General features: G+C 52.9%; 1 protein-coding gene across 2 annotated transcripts in view; it reads left to right on the plus strand.

Annotated features, from left to right (window-relative positions):
* Positions 1–13,357, plus strand: part of LOC119113008 (potassium voltage-gated channel protein Shal) — a 134,334-nt gene that overhangs the window by 118,308 nt on the left and 2,669 nt on the right. Inside the window, exon 4 of one of the 2 annotated variants that reach the window (XM_037237322.1) lies at positions 3,667–3,819. The exons of the other annotated variant lie outside the window; for it this stretch is intronic. Within the exon in view, the coding sequence (XP_037093217.1) occupies positions 3,667–3,819 (153 nt within the window). The remainder of the gene's footprint in view (positions 1–3,666; positions 3,820–13,357) is intronic. 2 annotated transcript variants of the gene reach the window in all.

Here is a 13,357-nt window from a genome sequence, read left to right on the forward strand (position 1 = left end):
TTCAAGCTTTAGTACCTGGGTATCATTGATTGGCTTTCTTGGTCTTGCTTAGGTAAGCTTTTGTAATAAGTATTTGCCTCTTTACAATGATGCTAGCTTCTGTAACATGTCATTTATTTCTTTACACGGACTCGGGTGCGGGTCAATTTGATCCCTAGCACAGAGGGATTTTTTAGGAATAATTTTTGAATGGCGTGGCTATGCCGCATCAAACTTTGCATAGCGGTAGAGAATTGAATCACGGATCTTTTGATGCAAAAAATGGACTTGTCTTGTGAGGTCGCTGACCTATGACAGATCAAAGTCGCGCCATGGCTGTCAGCGAATGACATTTTCAAGGGATTATTCAATGTGATGCAACAACGAAATGTTAGAAGAAGCCACACATATCTGAGATACTTTTTCAGAAGTTAAAGCTAGTCTGCTTTTTACATGAGAGCTTGGATTGTGGGGAAGTTTCTGATGCTCATTTTGAATTTTGATGACGGAGACCGCAATAAATATGTTCCGTTAAGTTTTTAAAGGTCAGAATAGTTTGTGACCTAAAATGACCAAGGTCAACCTTTTAAGTGTTTAGCGTAATCCCTTACGCTTTTTCGAATGACAAAATAAGAGCAATCTCGTCGATATTTGGTCATCTTGACCTAATAAAGATCAAACAAGGTCACTGACCATATTGAACGCCACTAACTTTTGGCTTAAAACAGGGATGTAGATTCACGGCAGTTTTATGAGTAGATCTGGGGCCTTAAATATCAGAAATGCCTCAGTCTCATCACATGGGATCGAGATTTAGTACTAGAAAGGTCCCCAGGATGTGAAGCTAGGTTTCCTGTACCGAGAAAAAAGAAATTCTCCATGACTGAAAAGGAACCTTATGACCTCACTGCTCCCCTCTGGAAGCCTTCGCTGTTTTTGAGGGACTGATTGCCCTAAAATATGTAATACGAATGGAGTCGAGTATGCAGTCAAAAGAACATTTCATGTTTCGCTTCTTTGTAGCCATGTGACATTTCGGCTGACAATCAAAGCAGGCTTTTCCTTCCAAAGGAGGTTGCGTGGCGGGTCTCCCCCCCCCCTCTCCCCCTAAATAGTAGCAGCGTGACCAGTCCCCTCCAGCTCCAGGTGCGTGGAAAGTTATCCTTCCAAAACCGGCTGCGCGGTTAGCCTCACCTCCAACCGCGGCTGCGGGGCCGACCTCCCCTCATGAAGCGGTTGAATGGCCGGTCTCTCACTGGCCGGTCTCCCCTCATGAAGCGGTCGTGTGGTCGGTATCTCACTGGCCGGTCTCCCCTCATGAAGCGGTCATGTGGCCGGTCTCTCACTGGCCGGTCTCCCCTCATGAAGCGGTTGTGTGGCCGGTCTCTCACCGGCCGGTCTCCCCTCATGAAGCGGTTGTGTGGCCGGTCTCTCACCGGCCGGCCTCCCCTCATGAAGCGGTTGTGTGGCCGGTCTCTCACCGGCCGGTCTCCCCTCACGAAGCGGTCGTGTGGCCGGTCTCTCACCGGCCGGTCTCCCCTCATGAAGCGGTCGTGTGGCCGGTCTCTCGCCGGCCGGTCTCCCCTCATGAAGCGGTCGTGTGGCCGGTCTCTCACCGGCCCCGTTGGACAGCCCTGATTGCGGACGCTGGCCGGCCGGCCGGGGCAATTTTCCAGACGGCCGTCGATGGTCGCGGCTGTATTGTGGCCGCCGACCCGCGGCCGGATACCATAATGGCAAGAGGGCCGGCCGGCGCGCCAATGGTCCCCTGATTTCGGCGCCGCCGCGCCGGCTCGGTCACCGCGCCCCGGCTGGATGAGTAGGTGATGTAATTGTGAGGCGGCCTCCGCATGCCGGCGAGGGGCCGCGGTCGACGGTGAGTCGCCGGCGGTGGTGCGTGACCTGGCGGGTTGTCGTGCCGGGAAGGCGTGCCGGCGTGTCCCGTCTCCCGCTCTCCTGCCGACGTCGACCCGGTGTCTCTCGAGCTCGTGCGCCGGCGTCTCCTGATCAATGCCTGGATGGTGTGCGCCACCGGGGGGTAATAACGGACGGCGAGCGGGAGAATCGTCCTTGTCACCGGCAGCGGCAGGGCATCGCGGTCTCTGGCTACCGCGCTCAACGCCCCGGGCGTCTGCCAAAGCGTCAGCATATTAAGTATACGCTGGAGTAAAACTGACGTCCAGATGAGACCTAGGAGTTGTCACGAGCGCTGCCGGCTGCGTCGCATCGACTCGTCGCCCCCGAACAGGCGGCGCCAAGGTCACTCTTCGTCGCCCCTGAGCAGGCGGCGCCAAGGTCGCCCGTCGCCCCCAGGCAGGCGGCGCCAAGGTCACTCTTCGTCGCCCTCGAGCAGGCGGCGCCAAGGTCGCCCGTCGCCCCCAGGCAGGCGGCGCCAAGGTCACTCTTCGTCGCCCCCTGTGTATGCACGAGGCGTGCTGTCGCGCAAATGGGAATGCCTCATTCGAGGATGATACTTGGACGCTAATGGAGATCGAGGATACGAGACGGACGTTCATCAGTGATGGTGTCATGTGTGGCGCTGAAAACGGACGACAGAAATTTAAACGACGAGGTGTCCTACGTCCAAACCGACTGGCTTGGACTTTGGTTGGATACGACGGTGAAAATTAACGATACCATCTTGCACGATAAAAGCAACAGCAAATAAAAGACAGCCAACTAAACGCAACCGTTTTGCTGGAGTGGTTCCTGCACTCGAAACCCAACAAGAAGCAAACCAAATCTTAGCTCGCGATGACCTACTGATTCAAGCAATACCCCTCTTCTTATTGCCTGAAAGGGGTACGCATCAAGAAGGCCCTTGGCCAAGAAGGTTAAGAAGGCCAAGAAGGCCAGGAAGGCTCAGGACAAGAAGGCTTCTGAGCCTTCCCAGATTGGTTCAGCAGATTTCCGCGGCCCTCAAGCAATCAGGTTGACACATTTGGCGCACACAAATATGTCACTGCATGGTTAGAACTCAAAGATATAACATGATTAAGGCCCTCTTGACTATTTTCAGAAAGTAACAATTTAAAGTTTCTGTTCTTGTTTACGACTTTTTAGGGTATTACAGCTGGTATGACCTCGTGACCAAGAGTCATATAACATAAGCTGGAATCAGGTCCACTCCACAGATCCTGAGCAGAACGCCAGTGTTTCGGCTGTTTATTTGCTTAAATCGGCCAGTAAACCACGGGAAGATTTTAGAACCGACCACTTTCCATTTAATGGATCTATAATGGGTCAACAAGTAGCCTGCATTGTTTTTTTCTCACAGCAACGAGACTCGGACTGATGTCGCCTGATGCCAGCCATGACGATCGTGAGCATTGAAGTATGCTACTGGTGGTGAAGACCACGTTTGAGTTTCTTTTCAATATCGTGCCAACATAAGGTGCGACGTTAATTACATTTGCAGGTGCTACAGGACTGCAGGGTCGTGCGACAATATGATGAGTGTCGGCGCGTCTTTCATGACCGGTGACGTCATGATAAATTGGACTCAAGTTAACTCCCATCCGATCATGGCTGGCGTGGTATCCTGCACACAGTCCCCACCCATACCCTCTCCGATACCCGCAAGCAGTCGTGCTGACAAGCGTGCGGCTGTTTACATACTGGCGTCACGGTCTCCGTCCCCAGCCGCACAGCGGGCTGGTCCGACGTGACAGCGCCATCTGCCCGCAGGACCGTAAGTTCGTCACGGACGTGCCGTACAACGGTCAGCCGACCCGACCCCACGGCAGTCCGGACCGGTCCCAGTCGCCATCCCCCAGCCGCCACCTGCTGCCATCCTGCTGCGGCCGCCGCCGGAGAAAGGCCAAGAAGGAGACCAAGCAGGTGGGCGCCGCGACCGCGGCCAGCGCGCAGACGCGACCTCGGGGCAACAGAGGCGACAGCGTCGGACGCGGGCAAGGCGGGAGCAGATGAGCGAGCATGGGACCAGACAGGGAGGGAAAGAGAGAGAGAGAGAGAGAGAGAGAGAGAGAGAGAGAGAGAGAGAGAGAGAGAGAGAGAGAGAGAGAGAGAGAGAGAGAGAGAGAGAGAGAGAGAGAGAGAGAGCAGGGTGTTAACGTGGCCGGATCAAGTCTCAGACACAGGGGGCAGACCGCAGACAAGATGGGTAAGGACTAAAGGAAAGGGCAACCTAGCGGAAGTAATCTAAGCTTTTAGTCAGTGAACTAAGCTGCTTAGTGAGTACATGTCTGTTTCGTTAGCGAACACTCTGCTGCGGCAGATAGTTAACATCAGGCACCATGCTGAGCACAGTAATATGTCTCGAAACACCGTTATATCGTACTCCTCATACGCTGTACCAAATGTGCTTACGGAACAGTGCACCTTACCTGAGGACTTCGCGGAATGTGACAAAGCCTTGCGTTATCTCGGTTCCACTTTGGGAAATAAGGGCCGCCGCCTCCAGTCTGTGCGAAGCGCGGCTCCCCTGCGTCGCGGCCGCGTCGGGTTGTCCGAGCGGCCGCAGCATTTGTCTTCTTCGCCGCCAGCTGCTGGCGGGTGGGCAGCAGATGGCGCGGCAGCAGCCGCCTCCGGGCTCTGAGCCCAGCTAAGTGCTACGCGTCGCAGCGTCACTTCCACGGATGGCCGCCGGCGCTTGACGTCACGCGCCTCGTGTGCAGACGGCGGCTCTGTTTGAGGGGGCGGGGAGGGGATTCCGGTCTGGGGGCGCGTGGGCAGGACCGTGGGTGGCCTGCCGACCGGCCGGCTGGCTCCATCTGCCACTGACCCAGCGCTGTTTACCAGCTGGCTGCCGGTCGGTCGGGATAGCCGCCACCGCCGCCGCCGCCGCCGTCGCCGCCGCCGCCGCCGCCGCCACCGGACGGAACCGAGTCGTCTGGCGTCTCCGTTCAATTACTACCGATCCCGGCGCCGTCCGGCCGACCCGGGGCTCTCGACGCTCCCCGCCCCGCCCCACCCCCTCCCCACCCCCGGAAGGGTCACCGTCTGGTTCACCGCTCGGGCGTCGGCCGCGGTCCAATGCAAGCCGTGGCCCGACCATCCCTACCGCCTGTCCGCCCCACCGCGCGCCGTCTCCGGCGCCGCGCGGTAGGCCCGCGCGGCACGAGCGACGTGCGGCGGCGCACGGGCCACCACCGCGCCGCTGACACCCGCCAAATATCCCATTCGGAGGTCATATTGATGGCCATTGGCGTCGAACGGGCGGCGTCTGGTCGGGCGGCCGCGGCGCCGATCGCCTGCCGCCAGCCGCTCGTCCCTAATGCTCTTATTTATTCTGATGGGACCCATGAATATTGACTGTGGCGCGGTGGGCGGCGGCGCCGGCCGCGCTCTTCGTGCGATGGGAGGAGCGCGCCGTCACTTCTGCCGCACCGTCACCTTTCCATCGCCGTCGCATTTTCATGACCGTCACTTACCCTGCGCCGTTACCTCTGCCACGCCGCCGGTTTTGCCGCACCGTCAGTTATCCTGCACCGTCAGTCTGCCGCGCTGTCCCTTTCTCCGTGCCGACATTTGTTCAGTCCGTGTTCTCATATCACGCGCGTCTTCCCATGCCCAGTTTGTCTCTACCTGTTCTGATGGCCTTCCCATGCCTAGCTCGTCTCCCCCTGTCCTAACCGCCTTTCCCATGCCCAGTTCGTTTCTCCCTGTTCTGACCGCCTTCCCACGCCTAGTTCGTTTCTCCCTGTTCTGACCGCCTTTCCCATGCCCAGTTCGTTTCTCCCTGTTCTGTACCGCCTTCCCACGCCTAGTTCGTCTCCCCCTGTTCTGACTGCCTTTCCCATGCCCAGTTCGTTTCTCCCTGTTCTTACCGCCTTCCCACGCCTAGTTCGTCTCCCCCTGTTCTGACTGCCTTTCCCATGCCCAGTTCGTTTCTCCCTGTTCTGACCGCCTTCCCACGCCTAGTTCGTCTCCCCCTGTTCTGACCGCCTTTCCCATGCCCAGTTCGTTTCTCCCTGTTCTGACCGCCTTCCCACGCCTAGTTCGTCTCCCCCTGTTCTGACCGCCTTTCCCATGCCCAGTTCGTTTCTCCCTGTTCTGACCGCCTTTCCCACTGCCTAGTTCGTCTCCCCCTGTTCTGACCGCCTTTCCCATGCCCAGTTCGTTTCTCCCTGTTCTTACCGCCTCCCCACGCCTAGTTCGTCTCCCCCTGTTCTGACCGCCTTTCCCATGCTCAGTTCGTTTCTCCCTGTTCTTACCGCCTTCCCACGCCTAGTTCGTCTCCCCCTGTTCTGACCGCCTTTCCCATGCTCAGTTCGTTTCTCCCTGTTCTGACCGCCTTCCCACGCCTAGTGTCTCACCTTGTTCTAACCGTCTTCCGCTGTGCCACGCGTAGACTCCAGCCCCGAGTGTTGATCCCATGTTTCCCTCGCGTGAAAAGCGAGTTACATTTCACTGACTCTGAACGTATGTATCATCACCCTACTGATGTGAGGGTCAAGTAAACCTGTACATTGGCCACCGTAGGCGAGTCCGGGGGACCGACCTAGACCAACCAACCGACCTCCCCCCTTTCCTGGCCAAAGCATTGCTGTGAAAAAATGAAATGTTAACCGGCTTATTATTACTGAAATGCAGCTTTTGGGAGAAAGGTAGCTTAAAATCACTCTCCCTTTCCTAGCTTTGGCCAGAAAATAATGTGATAACAGATTCAGGTACACATCAAGCAAATTTAAAATAAGTCGCATGCAGTATACCAAGTTCATCTCATTGAGCAACGAAAGTAAAGGACTGGTGAACATATTAGATGCAGTTAATGCAATTCCGTGTCGTGAATAATTCAAGCATATACAGTGCAGTTACGATTCAGTGCATTTGTATTGCAATTCCGCAGAATTTTGCCGTGGCTGCGTGCTATTAACAAGGGTTACCGTGCGCGTCTGTTGACCTTATGTACAGTTGTTCCACATTTTTGCATCGATACAATGCCGGCGCACATTGCACATCGCGACAATAAATAAAAAACAAACAAAGCATACGTGCACAAGGTTAGTTTGACCCGAAATTTGCTAACGCGGCTCGTATTGCGCACTACCCCGAGAGCTGCTCTTTTCTTTGTAGCAGTCCCATCACTTTAGAATGTTATACGCACTCGCTGTCGGTAACCAGTTTTTGTATCTAAAAGTTTATCACTGGTCGCTATAGAAATGACGATACCCTCCTTTCTTTTTCTCCAGTTTCCCCCGTCATCTGGAGTTTTCCCCTCCTCCCAAACCGTACAGTGACCAGTGTTCAGAACATGCTCTGATAACCCCGAATGACCTGTAGCCGCGTTTTTTTTTTTTGTTTACCTCTCCCTGGTGATCGTCACCCCTTCTGGGCTCTAAGGTTCTGCACGTTGTGGATGCAGGTCATTGTACCGTGTGAGAAAACAGTGATTCTTAGGTCATGAAACAAACAAGAAAAAAGGAAGGATTTCAAAGGGTGTCCTATTTCATTAAGTTTGCATCGGAATGACATAACATTGTCCTAAGTATTTCCATTAGCTGTCTAGTTTTTTGCATGAACTATGTCCTAGCTCAATAATATCTTAAGTTACACCAATGTAGGCAATGCAGGGCAAAAAATGACGCATTTCTTGACTTGGATGTAAATATGAGCCACCTTGGGTGGGACTATGCTCTAAGGACTTTTTGAAGAGGGAAGTAAAATCCGACGAGTTTGTGAAAACTAAGACACCTTTTTCAACTTTCGCCCACCAAGCCGACGCGGACCACCAAGGCGGCGCTCTGGCCCCTGCCTTTGCTGCCTCCCACCAACGTTTAAAAGGCTTGACATGCCAGTTCACCTTCTCTCGTCGTGCGGTTCGTCACTTATCGCACGCAAACCCATGTCTCGGTGGTCCCCTGTCCAGCCTGTCCTACATCGCGCCGTTGGCACACGTGGTGCGACAATCTCTGGTCCGCAGCACGCTCGTCTCTGTTCCACGCGGCTCATCGACTGCATTGTCTCATGTTTTGCCCTTTTTCATGTCTCTCACCGAACATCACCCTGAGTCTTTGCATGCTCTGTGTCGCCTAAACAAGTCGCAGCCAACACATACCCCGTGCGTCGTCAGCCTTTGTCCTTTGTCCCATCACATGTCCTGCGCGTCGTCCCATGTCGGCCACGTCGTTCGATGCCGTCGCCTCGTCAACGTCACGCGCCTCGTCCGCTATCCCCGCGTCGTCCCCTATCTTCACGTTGTCCCATGTAGCGGGTGATGACCCATGGCCGGCGCTTTGAGCCGTGTTCCGCACGTCCAAGCGGCGCTAATTGTCACCGCTCGCCCGCGGTGCGCTGTCGGCCTCGGGAAGCCGCGCTCGTAAATTTGCGGATCGCCGGGACGGGACAGCCGAAGCGTGCCGATCAGCTATTTGTTCCCCAGCCGACGTTTGTCGGAAGGCGGCGCGGGCCGGCGCGGCTCAGTGGAGAAGCCGCCGCCGGATCGGAAGGTGTTTACTTTTTCGCGGACGTTCCGCGCGGAGGCGCGGTCTGTTATCGGCTGCCGTGGCGACGCGAGAGCCCGCGCGGCTGGTTATGGTCCCATCCTTTGTGGCTTCGCCAGAAAGCCGGTATCGATCTTGGCGGCGGGCAATGCTTGGATTGCGAATGTGCAATGAACTATTTTAATGCGTTTCGTGCAACATATATATGAACCTTGAATTAGGTATTTAGGAATTAGGCTAATTAGGTATTTCGTAAGCTCTTTGGCCTGCCACGGAGCTTGTAGATTTCCTAGAGTTTGCAAACTCCCTGGGTGGTCCGGGACTTTGCAAATACCCCAGGCAGCTCGCAACAATCCTAGGTTGCATGTAAAAGAAGACTTTGTATTTTCCACTGCAATGGTGAAAACCAATCACATGCTTAAGTAGGTGCACAGGGGGCAACTGCTCCCTCTAATACATTTGTTGTGCATTCATAGGCATGCGAAGAAATGCTGATGCTGGAAAGAGCGATAGAGCTGCACGTAAGAACATGTGATCAGAACCACGCAACTTTATGTACCATGCACAAAATTTCGCAACCGCTGTGAAAGCTTGCCGTGGCTCTGCTGCAGGCACAATATTGGCCACTACTTATTCAAGTGACGCATAAGTCATGCATCGCCTAGCTGCCCAAAGATTGTAAGTTTGCTGTATTGAGGCATGGTGGGCGCTGCATAATGCTTCACATCACAATAAATCAACTTGCACTGTGCCCCAGTAGTCAATGTGTGTGAATGCCCCTCTCGAGATCATGCATTACATTTTTGGTTGTCTCGTCGCAATCATGCTGTATGAGTACTGTGTTGACAGAATGAATAAGTAATTCATGACAGATGCAGAAGTCGGAATGTAAACCTATCGTTTAATATTTAGTGATCCACGTGCATTCTTTGAGAAGCGCATGGTTGGAGAAAGTTAGCATTTCGGGTCCTCGGCTGGCTCTTCCCATTCAGCCATGTAAATCAAAAGTCCTGGGTCGGCCTGTCGTCCGTGCATAGAACATTCTTTTTTTTTAAGTCATCTCTTTTCTGTTTGAACCCATGCATTGCACCAATCACGGGCGCCAGGTAGGGACAGGGGAGGGGGTTAGGGACGGGGACTGGACCTTCCAGGACTCTTAAACACGAGGAAGATACCACAAGATGGACTTTAGCCTCAGTATCGTTTTTCTTTGTTCAGCACCTGCGTAGTCAGCCGTTACCCCATCGTTGTGCGCATTTTGTCAGCAGCTACTGAAACGCATGATCCTCACGGCCTTTGCCACAACAATATCGTCATCTTTATCGCTATCTACATCATGACCTGTGACGATCACAAGCATTGCTGATACATTCGAACTGTAGTGATGTGGTCGTATTCCACTGTACGTTACAACAAATCATTTATCTTAGACATCACTGACAAATCGATGAAGCACCCGCTATTCATTTAACGCCAATCCTTAAAGTCGTTCTCTTTGACAATCATTGGCAAGCGGTTCTGGATTCGGCTTTAATCAGAATCAGCGCATGCCGTTCAGTGTGTTCCACCTGTCCGTCGCAGGCCCCTGACAGTTCCTTTACCCATACTTAAACCCCTTGCAAATGTCAGGGAAAACCGCTGAGATCCGCGGGGCGTTCACAGCTGCGGTGATGTGTCCCTCTAGCATTTCCAAAACCAGAGGTGGCCCATTGGCATTTTTCAAATTAAATGGTTAGGGGGTGGAACATGAAAGGCCCGACAAGTTGACCACTACCAAATTCGTTCGCGTCCGCTCAAACAATGGTGTAACAGTGGTGTAACTTTTCACTCTCAAACAGTCTCTATAATCTTTCACCGGTCGCCGTCCACAAACCACACATAATCGCCCGCTGCATACGCTGGGCCCGCCGACCGAGCGACTCACTCTCTGTCGGGTGGCACATGTTTGCATCAGCTGTGAGGCCGGTTGCGCTATGTGCAGCTACTATGCTTGTCTCCGTTTAGGCTCAGGCTTTATCACTCACGGCATTCCATCAGTTACGTCGGAAGCTGAACCACGCCTGGCTTCCGTAACGCGATTTGATACTTCTTTGAAAAAGTCGCCCTCATCGCCTCACCCGCCGTCAGTTGCATCAGATGATTCTGGGATCGCAAGGCGATATTCTGCTTTTTTATTGGCTTACCTAACCATGGAACGACATCATACTCATTCCTCATTGATTAACCATCACATAATTTCCGAAGCCTGTGGCCATGAATCGTTTCCAACGCGCCTAGTATATAAGGCGCACCGATGATGACCATGCATGCTCACACGCTCTCTGGGCTTGAAGAAGCAGGACTGCTGTTAGCTGTGATTACGTATTCGCATGTCTTCTTATGCATGTACAAAATTTGTATGACGGGAGACAGGTGTCACCTGTAACTCCTCTTTGAAGGAGGCACTATTCATGTCCTTTTGAGTGTCAGGTGAAAATTAAGTTTTCCTATCAAAATATTCTGGGAATTTCACCAACTCTCTAGGCAGTTGGCAAGCTTCCTAGGGTGTGTACAACCTCATCAAACACTCAAGGAGGTCGATGCTCCCAGGAAATTGTCAAACTCCCTGACTTTTCATATCTACTGAAACACACTCATCCGTTAGTCATCATTCTTAACGCCTATAATGTCATGCTCACTGTATATATTTACATATGTGCATTTATTTATGCATGCATGCATGCATACATGCATGCATGTATGTCCGTACAACGCTTAGCCACGTGATTATTCATTATCGGCGCAAACGGTGATAACTATATAACTTACCATTTTACAACTCCTGGGACTTCTGGCGTTCAAAGTTGTATTTTAGTTAATGCACTGAATATTGTCGGTGGCTTATATTGCGATACTTACGGGAAGTTTTCCAGAGGTTGGTTTTCGCTTTAAAATTGAAAATGGACTGTCATTGACCCTGACGATGCCAATCGCAATGTCAATGTCAAGGGCTGTTGTTGCTGCGACGAACCAGTGTTTCGACGCGGTAGTGTGTGACACCTCCATGTTTCGAAAGGGACAACATTTATGTGTTCTACACTTGTTGGGTTTAAACAGCGGCTTATTAAAACAGACCACCGAGACACATGATTTGCCTTGAGACGATCGAGGTGATGACATAGGTGGCAATAACATCAAGTAACTTATGCTAAAACCTAATTGACGAGGACGATTTTCTTTTTTTGAAATCCGTATAAATGAGTCTTACCAGTTTCATGAAATGTCCTCCCTTAAGTAGCGTAGGGATTTACCGTAGCAAGCTCCTACGTGACAGGTGTAGGGGTTAACTATGGCACAGATCCTTAAGTTATTGCCCAAAGAACATGGTTTGGAATTAAACGACTGTGAATACGAACAGGCATTCCCGTTCCAGCCAACGGCACCAATCCATTGTAACCGATTTGCGTTTCTTTTTTTAATTTGGGCAAAATTGGACTGAAATTTGTAGCTTTCATGAATCCATCACCCTCAGTACATACTCCAGTGATCTGTAGTTGAGATCGCTTCTCAAAAGGGGACGTTGACCTCGTTCAGATCGATTACTGAAGTGTCGGCGTAAATCAAAGGTATTGAACTGTGTAAAAATTCATAGACGGTACCACCACATAACGTTTGCAATTCGTTGCAGCTCCTTATTCCCCTGTGTGCATCAAGCTCAGACGGCAGCACTAAAGAACTCTGAAAATCGACGGATCTGTGGTTTCCGGTGCTTTTTATGGAATGGAGGAAAGATGAAATGGAAAAGTGCAGAAATTGTGGAATTATGGAGTGGAGGAAAACGTAATTTGCACAGCACTGCAGTGTTTCAATGAAACCAGGCCTGGTTAACTAGTCTGCATACAATGGTTAGTGTAATTTTGGCACAACTTTTTAAAAAATCCCATCAGGTGTTGCTGAAAGCCGCATGAAGCTGTTATCAGTGCTTACAAATATGTAAGTTCATAAATGAGGATAGTAGCTAGATTGGCCCAATTAACTCAAGTCAACATTTGATCACTGTTGATATTGGATGTCGTCGAATGATGTTGGATGATGTCGCATTGGATGAGCGCATGACCCTGCCCGTAGCTAGAGAGCTTGTTTTACACTCCTTCATCGCGATAAATATTCCGTTCTCCTCATTGATGCAATTCATCAGTAGTCTTAAGCAAAATATCCACATTGAGACACAATTATGAATACCAAACAACATTTTTGCCCACACTGTTCATCGCAAATTTCCCAAAAATAGAACCTAAAAAGCACCCAGGGCCGTTTCTTCTGACAGGGGTCAACATCTGGTCAACCACGCCCGAAAAAGAGGTTAATACATTTCATTGACCGAATAAGCCTGACACTAAACGGACCTGGAACGAGGATGTTTTCCAACTTCCCAGCTTATGTGTGTCTGTTTTCTCCAGGCCAGCGATATCGATCCGTCTGTGCGCGAGGCGCGCCTGCGTCTCCCTGCCCCGCGGCTGCCTCTGCGCTTCCTAATCTCCGCCCCGTGCCATCGGCGCTCGGCGTTCCTGGAAGGCAGGCGGCAGCGGACTGCCGCGGGAGCGGGCCAGCGCGAGGGCTAACCGTACGGCCGTGCTCTGCCCAGCAGCGGACTGCCGCGGGAGCGGGCCAGCGCGAGGGCTAACCGCACGGCCGTGCTCCGCCCAGCAGCGGACTGCCGCGGGAGCGGGCCAGAGCGAGGGCTATCCGTGCGGCCGTGCTCCGCCCAGCAGCGGACGGCCCCAGGGGGTGGCGGGGCCTAACCGTGCGACCATGCTCCCCCCAGCAGCGGACGGCCCCTGTGGGGGGACGGGGCCTAACCGTGCGACCGTGCTCCTCCCAGCAGCGGACGACCCCCGGCGGGGAGGGGGGCGAGCGGCGCAGCGCGGCGCGGCCGCTGATCGTGCGACCGTGCTCCTCCCAGGAGCGGACGGCCCCATGGGGGGGGGGGGGAG

Source organism: Pollicipes pollicipes, unplaced genomic scaffold (genome assembly GCF_011947565.3).
Source record: "Pollicipes pollicipes isolate AB1234 unplaced genomic scaffold, Ppol_2.1 Scaffold_7261;HRSCAF=8764_pilon_pilon_pilon, whole genome shotgun sequence".
NCBI classification, from domain to species: Eukaryota; Metazoa; Arthropoda; class Thecostraca; order Pollicipedomorpha; family Pollicipedidae; genus Pollicipes; species Pollicipes pollicipes.